General features: G+C 58.7%; 3 protein-coding genes across 3 annotated transcripts; 1 reads left to right on the top strand and 2 right to left on the bottom strand.

The window, feature by feature from the left end:
- The first annotated feature begins 214 nt into the window (after nt 1-214).
- On the top strand, nt 215-1,309 carry GPR182 (G protein-coupled receptor 182). The gene has a single exon (XM_062510996.1). The coding sequence runs from the start codon at nt 215-217 to the stop codon at nt 1,307-1,309; it is 1,095 nt and encodes a 364-aa protein (XP_062366980.1).
- A 4,851-nt stretch (nt 1,310-6,160) lies between these two features.
- On the bottom strand, nt 6,161-9,276 carry ZBTB39 (zinc finger and BTB domain containing 39). Its single transcript, XM_062510921.1, has one exon. It carries the CDS (start codon nt 9,192-9,194, stop codon nt 7,065-7,067), a length of 2,130 nt encoding a protein of 709 aa, XP_062366905.1. The 5' UTR covers nt 9,195-9,276; the 3' UTR covers nt 6,161-7,064.
- Nucleotides 9,277-11,479: 2,203 nt separating this feature from the next.
- On the bottom strand, nt 11,480-12,078 carry TAC3 (tachykinin precursor 3). Its single transcript, XM_062510840.1, has 4 exons — nt 11,983-12,078; nt 11,798-11,888; nt 11,698-11,721; nt 11,480-11,625 (listed from the first exon to the last, which is right to left on the bottom strand). Exons 1-4 carry the CDS (start codon nt 12,076-12,078, stop codon nt 11,480-11,482), a joined length of 357 nt encoding a protein of 118 aa, XP_062366824.1.
- Nucleotides 12,079-14,074: the final 1,996 nt, after the last annotated feature.

Raw genomic sequence — 14,074 nt, 5'->3', positions numbered from 1 at the left:
ACATGTGGTGGCTGTTGTTTGTGGCTGGCATTTATCCTGGGATGAGAGGGGATCACCTGGGTGGACACAGAATTTTTTGAGGGTTGATGTAGGGAGTCACTCTTGGAGTAAAAATTGGGTTAGAAGCCCCCAGAAGGACCCTTTGGAGCCCCACAAGGGCTCTGTGTTTCAGGCTGCCCAGCTCAGTGCTCTCCCTTTCCCTGCAGCCACCAGTATGGCCGAGGTGACCACTGTCCCCATGGAGACACACACCGTCCCAAGCGAGTACAGGGACTACCACAACTTGTCTGAGCTGTTCTACCTCCTGAACCACACCTACACCTACTGCGAGTTTAGCCTGGATGAGAACGTCAAGCGCGTGATTCTCTTCATCCTCTACCTGGTCATCTTCGTGGTGGGCTTGGTGGAGAACCTCCTCGTCATCTGGGTCAACTGGCAGACACGGGGCAACAAGAGCTTGGTCAACCTGTACATCATCAACATGGCCATCGCTGACCTCGGGGTGCTGCTCTCACTGCCCATCTGGATGCTGGAGATGACGCTGGATTACACCTGGCTCTGGGGCAGCTTCCTCTGCCGCTTCACCCACTACTTCTACTTTGCCAATATGTACGCCAGCATCTTCTTCCTCACCTGCCTGAGCGTGGATCGCTACGTGACCCTGACCAGCTCCTCCCTCTTCTGGCACCGGCACCAGCACCGCGCGCGCCGCGTGGTCTGTGCCTGTAACTGGCTCCTGGCCGCCACCATCCCCATCCTGGAGGTGGCTCACATGCAGCTGGTCAACACTGGGGAGCCCATCTGCATCTTCATGGCCCCCTTTGAGACCTATGACGAGTGGGCGCTGGCGGTCAGCTTGGTCACCACCACCATCGGCTTCCTCATCCCCTTCCCCATCATCGTGGTATTCAACGTGCTGACGGCGCAGTTCATCCGGCGCACCAAGCCGGAGAGCCGCAAGCACTGCCTGCTCATCTACGCCTACATCGGGGTGTTCCTGGTCAGCTGGCTGCCCTTCCACGTCGTGCTGACACTGCTCACCCTTGAGGGCAACCACATTGTCCTGCACTGCACCTTCGCCCACTTCCTCTACTTCTTCTATGACATCATGGACTGCTTCACGCTGCTCCACTGCGTCATCAACCCCATCCTCTACAACTTCCTCAGCAAGAACTTCCGCAGCAAACTCATCTCCGCCGTGGTCAAGTACATCCCAAAGGACCACGGTGGCCAGAAGGGCACCGGCAACTCCTCCTCCAGCACACAGCACTCCATAGTCATCGCAAAGGACAACAGCCCTCCCAACTAAGGGGTTCAGACTCTCCCAGCCTCCGTCCTGGTGGCTCCCTGGGGATCGATTTTCCTGTTGCTGAGGACACAATCTGCTTGGGCAAATGGGGTAATTCTTCCTGGCTGGGCACCTCCCGTGACAGGATGAGGTGCCAGGTTTGAGGAGAGCTGGGAGCTATGGACATCTTGCCTCTGGAGTACTGCAGTGTCCAACCCAAAGAAAGGATAAGATATATATTCCCTGTTTGACAAGTGAAACCCAATAATAAAGCAATAATAAAGCCTGTCACCCCACTCAGTGTCTGACACAACTCAGCCCCGAGATCAGATCCCCATTGTGCCCCAAGCTGTGGGGTTGGAGTGCACCATCTGCCCCACCATGGGCATTCCAAACTGGGTCCCCAAACTGTCCCTGACCCACAGCCCTGGGCATGGCACCGCCTGGTGAGTACCACCATGAGTGGGAGAGAAGGAATCATCCCTTTGGAACATAAACATCCCCTCACCATGCCCAGCAACACCCAGAGCCTGGTTTTTGAGGGATGAAGGTGAAGCAGCCAAAGGGGCTGAGCAAGGCACAGACCTGAGGGGAGGAAAAATTTAGATTTGAGATCAGCTACTCCTTCAGAGCAATTTTGCAAACCCAGTGGTAAATCAGTGGTGGTTAAACTAGGTTTGACTGGGAAGGGCTGCTCCAGACTGAGTTTGGGTCCTCCATCCTGTTGACTCCAGCCTCCTCTGGAGCATCCCCTGGCAGGTTTTTATGGCCAATGGGTGTAACTCCATCATGCTCCAACAGCCCTTCCCCTTCCACCAAATTCCCTGTGGGATCACGGGCATGTGAAGAAAACCTTTGAGCTGGAGCACAGGCTGGGCTTGTGCTGTGCATGGAACTGGAGCATCCGGAGAAAGTTCATCCTTGTCTGGACCCTGATCTCAGTCATGTGCTGCGGGTCAAGCCCTCTCTGGGGGAAGGTGACAAAGCCCATAAATCCTCCAAAGGCCTTGAGCTGCTCGAGGAAGACGTTGTGAAAAAATCAAAGCATAAGCAGTTCTGGGGACAGGATGCTGGCGCAGGGGGCGGGAGCAGGATGTTCTGGGAGAAGCCCATGACCAGGGGTTAAGATAGACATGGGGTTATTATGGGGCTGGCTGGGAAAGCTCTGCCAGTTCCAGGGGTCCTTGATGGGGTAAAAACCCTAAATACCTCAGGGTTCCTTCTGCAGGGATGTTCCTCTGTATCCAGGGACATGAGCACTGAGGGAACAATCTAAATCCAAGTCTTACACAGAAACCCTGGGAAAGCTACAGCCCCCTCCTCAAGATTTGCTCAGGATTCCCTGTTCAGGGCAGCAGCTCAGGACATTCCCTTTCCTCTGTTCCTCACACCTGTGACTGCAGAACCCCAGGGGCTGTGAGACCCCCCAGGCTGAGATCTTCACCCACAGGACCCCACCACCTTCATTCCCTGATCCCGAATCCTGAGCTTCCCTTTGCTAATTCCCTCCCATTTTCAATGAAGAAATGCATGATGAATACACAACCAGCCACCCACTAGGGCAAAAATACATTCAAGATACTTAAACATGTAAAACTTGGTATTTTACCTAATAACTCAATTTTTAACCACCTTAATTTCTCTGCACTTTTCTCCATAGACCTTAGGGCCAGAGTGGCCTCAAATAAACTGTCACCTGTGTGGTGACCTGGGGCACCCTGTTCCTGTGTTCTGCCACTTCCATGGGAAATTCTTCCTTGTGTCAAGGTGGAACTTCTTCTGGTTTCATTTATGGCTGTTGTTCCTTGTGCTGTCACACCACTGAAAAGTCTGGCACTGTCCTCTTGGCATCCACCTTTGAGATATTGTTATGGATTGATGAGACCCCATCTCAAATGAGGTATTCATATGGATATCGGAGATATTTTTATGGATTGATGAGATCCCCTCTCAACTTAGATATTTATACAGATATCTAAGATATTTTTATGGATAGATAGAATCCTCTCTCCATGTCCTCTTCTCCAGACTAAGCAAGCCCAGCTCCCACAGCCTCTCCTCATCACTGAGCTGCTTCCGACCACTCAACACCATTGTGGCCTCCACTGGACCCATTCCAGTAAATCCTTGTCTTTGCTGAACTCAGTTCCCAGTCCGTGGAGCTCCAGCTCCCAGCAAACACGGTGCTGGCAGCACAGAAAAGGCTCATCCAGGCACACAAACCCAACGGGTGGGCTCTGCTCCCACCCTGCTGCTGCACCCCGCACTCCCTCCTGTTCCTCTACCCCACAGGAATGTCCTAATCTGTTCCCCTGAGCCACTCCCAGTCCTGGATCCATGCCTCAAATCCAGTGGGAGCATGATACAGGGATGGCCTCACCTGCTTCCCAGGCATTCCTGGAAGGAACATGTTCTATCAAGAAGCAGCTACAAGAGGTCAATGTTTTCCATTTTATTATTCTAAATAAAAAACACACTTTGTGCTGAACAATGGAGTAGAAAAGAACCCGATGTACAACGATTTTAGACATCTACGATTTGGGGGGGAAAGTTTACAAAATATACAAAACTTTACAGCAAATAGATAGTAAACACTTAAATAGCAGGAGGTCAGTACCTACGATTAACTTAACGAAAAGGTTAGACAGCAAGTTCAACTCTTGTTCTTTCTTCTTCTGCTCAATTACTCTGATGAGAGACCTGGATCCACTGAGAATAGGGAAAATGAATTTTGTGTTGGGAATGGGAGTCAGCCTGGGCTCAGAGCAGGGCCCTCAGAGGGGATTCCCTGTCTGGGCTCCCCAGGAGGCTCCGTGACCAGGACGCTACCAGAATTTCCCCTCTGCGACTCCCTCTCCTACCCCAGGGTCCCAAAGCACTTTGCAAACACTTCAGGCTGCCCCAGGGGAGGTAGGTCGGTGTCCCCGCAGTCACCAAGGGCAGTGGGGGCAGGAGAGAGCCAGGTTTGCCCATGGTGGTGGAGAAGGAATGAAATCTGGCACAGAGGGACTGCTCTGGCTCTCCCAACACTGAATGGAGCTCCCAGCCAGGCTGGCTGGTCACAGGGACAGGGATGACATCCCTGCCAACCCCTGAAGGCTCAGGAACACCCAAGACCCTCCTGAGGGGAGCACTCAAGGTCTCTGACCCCCCTGGGAATCACCCACCAGGAGCAGCAGCAGCAGGTCCAGACCCATCCCTGCAGCCCCTCCACTGCTGATTTCAGGGTGTTCCATGTGGGAATGATCCCTTTTTACCCAGGCAAACAGAAATTCTCTGGATCAGAGCCAGCACCAAGTGGGGGGCTCCTGCTTTCCCCCCCAGGGCCAGGAGTGAGGGCTGGCTGTGCCTGTTGGTGTTTCGGTGTAAAAGCTTCTCTTTTTGGTTTATGTGCACAAAAGGCTTTTGCTTTTCAGCTTAGCGAGATCTGGGGCTGCAGACCCTCCCTGAAGCTCACTATGGCTTCTTGAACATTCCAGGAAGGTCTCAAGGCTCTCCCAACCTTGTCTATCCCTCACACCCTTCACAGCCACCTCCAGAGCAGTGCAGGTAATGTCCATTCCTGTCCCTGTCCCCAACCTGTCATCAGCTGGGCACAGCCCTGAGTTCTGTGCTTGAGGGGACCCTGCACAAGCAGGGGGAGGGACTGGGTGACCCCTGATGGTCCCTTTCAGTCTGATCCATCCCACAATTCTGTGACAGAAACCCTGGAACCCAGAGAGCAGCTCAGAGGAGACCACAACAAAGCACCACCAGCTCCCACACTTCCCAGAGCACCACCAGAGCCATTCCCAAAAATTACCCTTTCTCTTGTAAAACCTAACACAGCTCAACACAGCTCCACAGTGATCCCAGGACCTCAAGGCCAGAGTTCAGAATTTAGAGCTGCAGCAGCCAGGCCAGTCCAGAGCTGACCTTGGTTTTGGTGCCTCCCTTTCTCCAAAGCCAGGCCCCCTTCCGGAGGTAGGTTGGTACCACGGGAGGTACCACCCTCATTTTACAGATGAGGAAACTGAGGCAAAGAGGTGAAGTGACTTGCCCAAGGCCACGGCAGAGCCAGAAGAGAGACCCCGGGTGCTCTGAGCTCTCAGAGTCCAGCCCCCACTGCAGGATGGCCTGTCCTGGGTGGCCCTTCACAGGGAGGGGGCAGCAGGGTGAGTTTCCGGGGTTTGCAAATCACTAGTTTAGTTTAGTTTAGTTTAGTAACAGCAAAACTTGACAGAAGTGCAGGAGCTGATCCATGACCACCGAGGCTGGAGAGCCCTAAGCACTTCCTTGTTTGTGAGGTAGAATGAGTTACCCGAGGGCAGTCCTAGCTTGGAAATATCTGTTCCTCCCCACCTCTGCCCCACCGCTGGACAACACAGGGAGAAGCTAATCCATGCCCTTCCCAGTGTTAATGCTGTTGGCACCAGCTGACTTTGCCAGGGTGGCCAGGAGAGACCTCCAGGAGTGGCCAGGAAAGTCTCCCATGCTGAGGTGTAGCTGACACCCCTGTGCCCAGGAGAGCTCCCTGTGCCAAGAAGAGCCTGACACATGTCCAGGAGAGCTCCCCACACTCAGAAGAGCCTTCTGCACCAAGGGCCACTGAAACACAGAGGGGGAGAGCCACCCATGGCCAGGAAAGTCCCTTCATGGCCAGGAGAGTCCCCCACACCCAGGGGAGTCCCCAGAAGTGCCCAACACGCAGCCTGAGAGGCCAAGCCATTGCAGTGGCTCCCACTCCATGAACAAATCATATCACTCCAACCACACGTTTGCCACCGGAACACATCCAGGGCGTGGGAGGGGGGATCCCTCTGGCAGGAGAAGGGTCCCTCCTCCTTCCAGGGAGTTAAGGCAACAGCTTCATCCTGACACGTCTGCCTGGGGCACAGTGTGAGGCTGGGGCAGAATGGAGCCAGGAGACTCCTGGCTCACCGTGGCCACCACAAATCACCTCCAGGGAACACAGAGCTGTTTCCCCTCCCTCTCCAGTCCTACGGGAGATGCTGTGCTCACGCAGCCACCTCCTCCCGGGCTCTGCAGGGACATCGTGTGGCTCCTTCATCTCCTCCTCCAGGTCTCAGGTCATGAGTGAGAGGCATCTGAGCCGGCAGAGAAAGCATGGCCTGGGAATCTGTGAATCCCTTGCTCCTGGTTCCCTGCTGGCATCCCTCTTTGTTTACACACTCAGGTGCTTCCTGCTCCTCTTCCCAGCAACGCAGCAATGGTTGATCCCAGAGCACACTTTGCCAGTCACCTGGCAGTAGCAGCAGAACACCAGGGATGCCCAGAATATCTTTTTTTTTTTTTTTTTTTCTTTCTCTTTTGTTTCTTTCCTTCGAGTCCAGCACCTGCTCTGGCTCTGTCCCTCTCCACTGAGGTCAGGTGTGAAAATCTTAGCAGCATCAGTTTGTGGACAAGCTCAGGGTTAGCCTGGTCAAGTGGGCTAAAAGGTTAAAAAAAAAAATAGAATCTAGACTCAAAAACTAGTGAGAAATACTAAAAGCACAGAACTCGATGGCCTCTAACAGGACCAGAGGTAAGTAAACACGACAGACTCCTTAAAACAGTGATGTACCTCACGTGCTGTTAATTTGTACAACGCTACCAATCTAAAAAGCCCTAGGAAGGCCCCCAAAAAAAAAAAACCAAAACAAAACAAAAAAAGGAATTCCATCCATGATGCCTGACCGTTAAATAAAACAAAACAACATCTCTTTTTTTCTTTTTTCTTTTTTTCCTCCACAGCTTCCACCATTAACACTCGCTCCTCTGCCGGCTCCCTGGCCCATCAGCTATCCGTGTTTTTCTCGGCCTCTTTGGAATGGATGATGTACATGAAAGTCTGTTCGATGGTGAAGTCGGGCGGGAGGCTGCCCTTGTGCACCCCTATGTGCTTGCTCATAAGGTTGAGCGTGGAGCTGTAGTGACCACACACTGTGCAGCGATACATGAGGGCCCCCGAGTGCGTCCGCAGGTGGCACTTGATGGTGGAGCGCCCGCGGAAGAACTTGTGGCACACCTTGCACTGGTACGGCTTCTCCCCGGTGTGGATGCGCCGGTGGTAGTTGAACTCGCTGGTGTGGGCGAACCTCTTGCCGCACACCTTGCAGCTGTACTTGCTGTTCCCTGGCTGGTTCTGCAGGGCCAGCTCTTCGCTCAGGAACTCCTCGGGCAGTTTCCTCTTGGGCAGCCCCTGCGGCTGCAGGCGCTCCCCAAATCCCGCCCGGATGTCCAGGCTGCCCCCGCATTTGTGCTGGCTGACGTGGTAGCGATAGGCAGCTTCCAGCTTGAAGCTCTGGCTACAGAAGTGGCACTGGAATAGAGCCTCCTCCACGTGCTGGTGCACGGCCAGGTGCTTCTCCAGGAGCTGCCGGTCCACGAAGCTGCTGGCACACACGGAGCAGGAGAAGACAGAGATGCCCAGGTGGGACAGGGTGTGCCACATCAGGCTGCAGAGACTCAGGTGGCGCTGGTCGCACACGCCGCACGTCTGGCTCTTCAGGTTCACGTGCTCCAGCAGGTGGTTCCGGACCGTGTGGAAATCTTTGGCCAAAGGCTTCCCACAGGCAGCGCAGGCTAGCTCGGGGCCGGGTCCTCCCCCAAATACGGCCACTTTTCCCGGCAGGGGGTCGCTGGGGTGGACAATGACATTGTTGTCGAAGACCCCGTCCCGCCGGTGCAGCGTCAGCTGCCACTGTGTGAAGAACTTGGTCTCACACATGTCGCAGGAGAAGAGGAAGATGCCGATGTGGGACAGCACATGAGTGACCCTGGAGTTACGGTCCTGGAAGTGGGTCTCGCAGACTTTGCAATTCCCCGTGAGCAGGTCAACGTGGTCCCTGGCGTGCTGGCGGATCAGCTGGATGTTGGGCTCCAGCACCTTCTTGCACACCTGGCAGGGCATGGCCTTGCTGTCCCGACTGTCGCTCTCAAAGGCCAGTTCCTCCTCGCTGTCATCGCTCAGCTCAATCACTTCCTCAGATGGGACCAGCTCTTCTCCAGCATCCTCAAAATGCAGCTCTGCCTCTCCCAAATCCTCCAGCTGGAGCTCATCCATCTGCTCGAATCCCTGCTCTTTGGAGTGGTCGCTGTTGCTGGGGCAGGAGTTGCTCCCTGTAGAGACATCCAGGGAGGGGTCAGTGGGGAAGAAGCTGCCCTTGCCGTAGTCACCGTTGCTCTGGGCCTTGTACTGAGGGCAGGAGCTGCCAGTGGTCTGTGCCACGACGTTCCCACCGGACTGGGCCCCCAGACCCGTGACAGGAGCAAACTGCCCCGGATCTGACTCCTGCTCTGTCTTGGGAGGCTGCTGTGGGTGCATCAGAGGAAGAGCCTGGCTGGCCTCACCCACAGGATTCCTGTCATCCTCTTTGTAGCTGCCTGCCACATCCCCGTGCAGGAGGTAATTCCGCTCGGGGCCGAAGTGCTCCGTGCCACTCCGGATGTCTCCCAAAGGGTGGCTCTGCTCTGAAGAGGTGCTGCTCAGCGGCCCAGCCCGGCCTTCCCCCACAGACAAGGCAGGCTGCTTGGTGATGGCCGAACTCTCCAGGTCAGGGAAGGTGGAGTGACAGGCCTGCAGCAGATCCTCCATGCCCAGCCTCTCTGCCACCTCATAGATGACACCCACGTTGATTAGGTCAGTGAAGAGCTCCGAGGTGTACACAAAGCTCAGGATCTTCTCGAAGTTGGCTGGAGTGATGAAATCCACCACGTAGGTCCTGGCAGCATCCAGTCCCGTGTTGAGGAAGAGGTTCTGGAAGTAGCCAGCAGCGCAGGCCAGCACAGCCTTGTGCGCGGCAAAGGAGCGGGAGCCCACCAGGATGGTGACGTCGCACATGGTCTCGGAGAGCCGGCACTTATTGAGTTCCTTCAGCAGATTGTTGGGGTGGTTGGTGCTGTGCAGCTTGATCCTCATGCCCATCTTAGCAGCTGCTTAAGAGTCCCTTCTCCTGGTCAGCTCGGCCTTCACGCTTTCATCCGTGATGGGAGCAGAAACTGGCAGGGCAAGGGGCTCTGCAGAGGGGAAACGCAAAAAAACTGTTATTTAACAATCAAAGCAACACCATTCTGGTCATAGCTCCCATTTTCCACCCTTTGTGGAGCCACAGAGCAGCTTCTCAGCTGGACATGGACTAAAACCTGTCTTGTTACCTCAGAGGCTTTTGGGAAGTAAAAGGCTGGATGTGCAAAGCAGCAAAGTCAAAACAGAAAGACATTGACTCTCAGCAGCCTGCAGGTCGCACTGCTGCTGGGGCAGGGACAGAGATCCTGCTGACTCTGAGACACAACTAGAGCCTGTTCCAGACATCTGCCCTCTTCCCGAGCTGGGGATGAGGCTCCTCGCCAAAGAAATGTTAATCAGCCTGGACACTCCTGATGAATTCGCCTCTAGGTCTCCTCCAGCCGCAGCTACTTCATTCATTCACTTCAGTTTCCACCTGTACCCACAAGGAGACTTCAGGCTCCCAGGTGAGATTCTCTACATTCCAGCTTTGTGGATTCCCTTGGGATGGATTCCCCTGGGAATTCTTGCCCACTCCAGTGGAGCCCATGGCACCTCTCAGACTCCCTGGCAGCCACCACACCTGTCCCACAGCACTGGCCATTCCCCCCAGTGTCGTCCCAGCTTGTCCCACTGCCTTTGTCCCCCTGTCCTGCCTACAGAAGCCCCAGCAGCTATTGGGATTTCACAAACTTACCCAGGGAGCTCTATCCTTAATTCCCCTATTCCTAATTCCCTGCCTTCTCCTGTCTGAGACAGGGAACAGCAAACCCAGAAGGCAGCAAAGGGTGGGAGTTTGGAGGGGGCTGAAGCTGCCCCTGCCCCAGCTCCGGGGAAAACCAAAGGGCCAGAGGACGGGCTGCCCTCCCCCGGAGGGATGCGGAGGGATGGGGGAAATACCACTGGCAGCTGGGGAGGGCGAGGAGGAGGATGAAGATGCCGTGGGGAAGGCTCTGGAAGGCAAACGCTCCCCAGCCCAAAAAGCACCTGGGCAATTCCTGCGGCCTGTAGATCCCTGTGGAGGGGATGGGGCAGGAAGGAAAAGAGCGGGACAGAGGATGAGGGGCCGGGGGGGCAACGGGGAGGGGGGGGCACGGGCGGGCAGGAGACTCCGCGCCGGCGGCGGACGGGGAGTGGCGAAGCTGCTCCGGGAGAAACGGGAGGAGATGGAGGGGGAACAGCGGGGTACCCCGTGGGGGCTGGGGAGGGGAGGCAGGAAGGGTCCCCCGAGGGGAGCCACAAAAGGCGGCGGGAGGCCCCGGGGGGGGGGGTAGGAGAGGGTCGGTGCGGGGCTGGCGGCTGGGGCGCGGCGCGGGAGCCCTGCGAGGGCCGGGGGCCGCGGGCAGGGCTCGGTCCTTACCCGCCCGGCGCCCCGCACCATCCCGGCCCGGCTCACACAAAGGCGCCGACCCGCCCCGCGCCCGCCCCGGCCCGCGCCGACTTCCGGGACCCGCCGGCGGCAGCGCCCCCGCGCGGCTTGGAGGACCCAGAGAGGGGGCACGGGCCGGGGCAGGGGCACGGTCACGGCGCGGGACACACGGCCATGGACACACGGACACGGCGCGAGACACACGGCCATGGACATATGGACATGGAACGGGACACACGGACACAGAAAGAGACACACGAGCATGGGCACAGGCAGGGACACAAACACGGACACGGGAGGGGACAAGGACACGGAAAGGCACACACGAAGGGATATGATCACAGACACTGGGACGAGCAGAAACGCACGGACACAACAAGGGACGTGAAGAGGGACACGGGAAGGGGACGCGGACACGGGCACTTCTCCAGTTATGGGGGCTGCTTGTGGGGAAGGGGCAGGTCGCTGTAACCCAAGAGCACACGAACCCAGGTCCCACAGGTCCCGTGGGCTCATCCCCGCATCCCCATCCCTGTGGGCTCTTTCCCGCAGATCCATCCCCAAGCGGGTCCCGGAGGCGCAGCCAAGACACAGAGACGCTGTTTGCGCGTGTCCCGCGCAGACACGGGTGGGTGTATAGCGGGGCACGTCCAGGTGTACACAGGTGCACGGACACGCGCGCGTGGGGTGGGACGGCCGCGCTCCCGGCGGCTCCCACGATGGCTCCGTGGGCGCCGGCGCCCGGGACGCTCCCGCAATCGGTCCCACCGTCCCCGGGATACCGGGCACAACCCCGCCCGGGCCCCTCCGCGGGTGGGGGGGTTCGTTCCGCGGCTCAGGCCGCCCGCAGCGGGGCCTCGCCGGGTGCGGGGGGTCCCGGGGAGCACCGGGGGGCCGGGCCGCCGCTCCCCCGCCCCGCCGCTCGCTCGGGCTCCGCTGCTCGCTTCCCCATGAGTCCCACGAAGAAATCGTGCATGTCTCCTGCGGAGAGACCGGCCGTCAGCGGCACCGGCAGCGGCGGCGGCACCGGCGCCGGCACCGGGCGGAATTTACTCTTCTGCGGCGCTGCGCGGCGACCTAGAAGAGATCGAAGCGGGTGAGCGAGGACCGGTCGGCCCGACTCCCTCCCACCCGAGCCCCCCGAGCCCCTCACCGGCGCCCTCCTCCCGCAGCAGCTCCAGCGCGGCGGCGGCCCCGGGGCTGCCGCGGGCGCTCCACGGCAGCGGCTCCGGGACGGGCATCCCCTGCGGGAGCGAAGCGGGTGAGCGTGGTGGGAAGGGGTCCGGGGGCTCCCGGGGATCCGGGGTCGGCCCGCCGCTCCCCCCTCGACGGCCTTACCTGCGCGGGGCCGGGCGGGGCGGCGGGGGCGCGGCGGGCGAGGGCGAGCGGCAGCGCCAGGAAGAGCAGCACCGCCAGTGCCGGTCGGTTCTTCATCTTCAGGGGGAGCTGGGAGCGGCGATCAGCGATGGAGCAGTGGGGACTGGGGCTGTCCCGAGCCGGCGATCCCCCGGATGGGATGGCTCGGGATGAGTCTGGGATCGAACCGGGCTCTGGGGAGGAAAAGCAGCGAAACGGGAGACGGGAGAGCCGGAGGCGGCGGGACCCCCTCTCGGGCGTGTGGAAGAGGGACCGCGCCGCTTCCCAGGCTGCCGGCGTCCCTTGGACGGGGCTGCATTACAGGGGTGGGGGGGCCCGGTACAGGGTGTGCAGGGGGACATAGCCCTGCTGTGGTCCCGGGGGTCCCACGTCCCCGCTCGTGCCCTTGGTGCCACGGTTGTGCACTCACACACGAACCGTGCAAACACTCACGAGCGTGAGGCACGGACGCGGCTCGGGCTCTGTGCTGCATCTTCACCTGGCTCAGCACACCTGTGTCCCCTGAGGCACACACTCCCTGGCACACAGCCCGACTTGCTTACAGAGCCCCCCACCAAACGCTCCCTAAATTCAAGCGACACCTTCACTCCATCTCTCCTCCTGCCTGTGCCCTCTCCAGCGCTGTCCCAACCTCCACTTCCTCCTGCCTTCCTCTAACCCCAGCGGGGTGAGGACAGGGCACAGCAGCTCCCCAGGACCCTGGGAAGCCTCCAGGACTGTGGGACACAGGGACACAGACCTGCCGAGCCCTCCGGAGGAGTCGAGGGCTGAGGGACCCCTCGTCGCCGGTGGCTGCGGAGCAGACACTCCTCGAGGCGTGGTGGGCAGTGGTGATGGGCAGCAGCGGTGGTGGGCAGCTCCCCTGGCCCGGGCTCAAGCGGGAGGCGAAGTACCGGGGCAGCAGCTGCTGTGCGGCGTTAAATAAGGGTCTCTGCCCATGGCACGGCGTGGGTGGGCAAGAGGAGAGCTGCCAATGGGGGCCGGGGGGGTGGTACCCCCACCCTGCAGCTTCACGCCCACACAGGCACTGTGTGACACCGACAGCACTTGTCGCACACGCAGAATCACACAGCGGCACACGCGTGCCCACGCAGGCACCCTGGGGTGGAGGGTCAGCTCACGGGCACTCTGCCCACGCAGCCCCCAGCCCCTCAATTGTGGGGACGTCACGATGTGTCTGTTGGCACGTGTGGGGACACGCGTGGAGGGATGGTCCTGGCTGGATGTTGGGCTCTGCAGCCAGGATTTGGGGGTCTCACTGGGCAGAGGGGATCAGCCAGGCTCCCACCGTGCACACGCGATGCACGCACATATTCACCTGCACACACAAGCACAGTTATGCCAGCACACACACACTCACACGTACCTCACACCTTGCCCATCGCAGCGCTCCTGGCCTGCTCACTCCCGTGCCAGGATGTGCCAAGGTGTAAGATGGCAAGGAAAATTTGGGGAAAAGCAGAAGGGCAAAAGGAAAGAGGGAACGACTGGGCAAACAAATGAGAGCCACCGACTCCATCCCAAGAAACAGGCAGTGGCAACTGCTCTGGTGGCTGCAGCAGCCCCCCGGGAAGGGGACCGGCAGCAGCGGCTCACGTGGCAACACAGCCCAGGGCAGGGCAGCATCTGCAGTGCCGGGAACGTTAATTAAATCGGAGCCTGGCCAGCGACGGTCCTAATTAATTAATAACACCTACTTGTGCGATGCCAAGTGCGATGCAGCTGTGAAGAGCCGTGGTGCCCCGGGCTTGTTTACGGCTCTCGCCCCTCGCCAGGGGAAGGTCCCTGTGGTGGGACGTGACAGAGCCCGCAGCCGAGAGCGGGGAGCCCTCGGTGCTGGGACATGGCCAGGCCACCAAAGTGCCACCGTGCCACCAGGCACGTGCCCCTCCACGTGCGGGAGCTGCCCGCACACCTCCCCCTGCACGACAAACTGTGCTCCAGGGCCCACCTGGGAGCTGGTGCTGATGGTGACGTGACGGGGAGTTGGCAGCTCCCGAAGGTAACGCGGGTGACGTGTGGGGACAGGATAAAAAACCCTCTCTAAGAGCTT

The sequence above is a fragment of the Cinclus cinclus genome, chromosome 30 (assembly GCF_963662255.1).
Source record: "Cinclus cinclus chromosome 30, bCinCin1.1, whole genome shotgun sequence".
In the NCBI taxonomy this organism is placed as follows: Eukaryota; Metazoa; Chordata; class Aves; order Passeriformes; family Cinclidae; genus Cinclus; species Cinclus cinclus.
This window is presented reverse-complemented; position numbering and strand designations above follow the sequence as displayed.

Bases quoted from the DNA above. Each gene is read 5' to 3' on its own strand.
- GPR182 (XM_062510996.1), top strand. From the start codon at position 215: ATGGCCGAGGTGACCACTGTCCCCATGGAGACACACACCGTCCCAAGC.
- ZBTB39 (XM_062510921.1), bottom strand. From the start codon at position 9,194: ATGGGCATGAGGATCAAGCTGCACAGCACCAACCACCCCAACAATCTG.
- TAC3 (XM_062510840.1), bottom strand. From the start codon at position 12,078: ATGAAGAACCGACCGGCACTGGCGGTGCTGCTCTTCCTGGCGCTGCCG. The intron at 11,722-11,797 runs GTGAGGGGCTCG...GATCTCTTCTAG, and splicing joins GCTGCGGGAGGAGGGCGCCG to GTCGCCGCGCAGCGCCGCAG. The intron at 11,626-11,697 runs GTAAATTCCGCC...GTCTCTCCGCAG, and splicing joins CCGCGCAGCGCCGCAGAAGA to GAGACATGCACGATTTCTTC.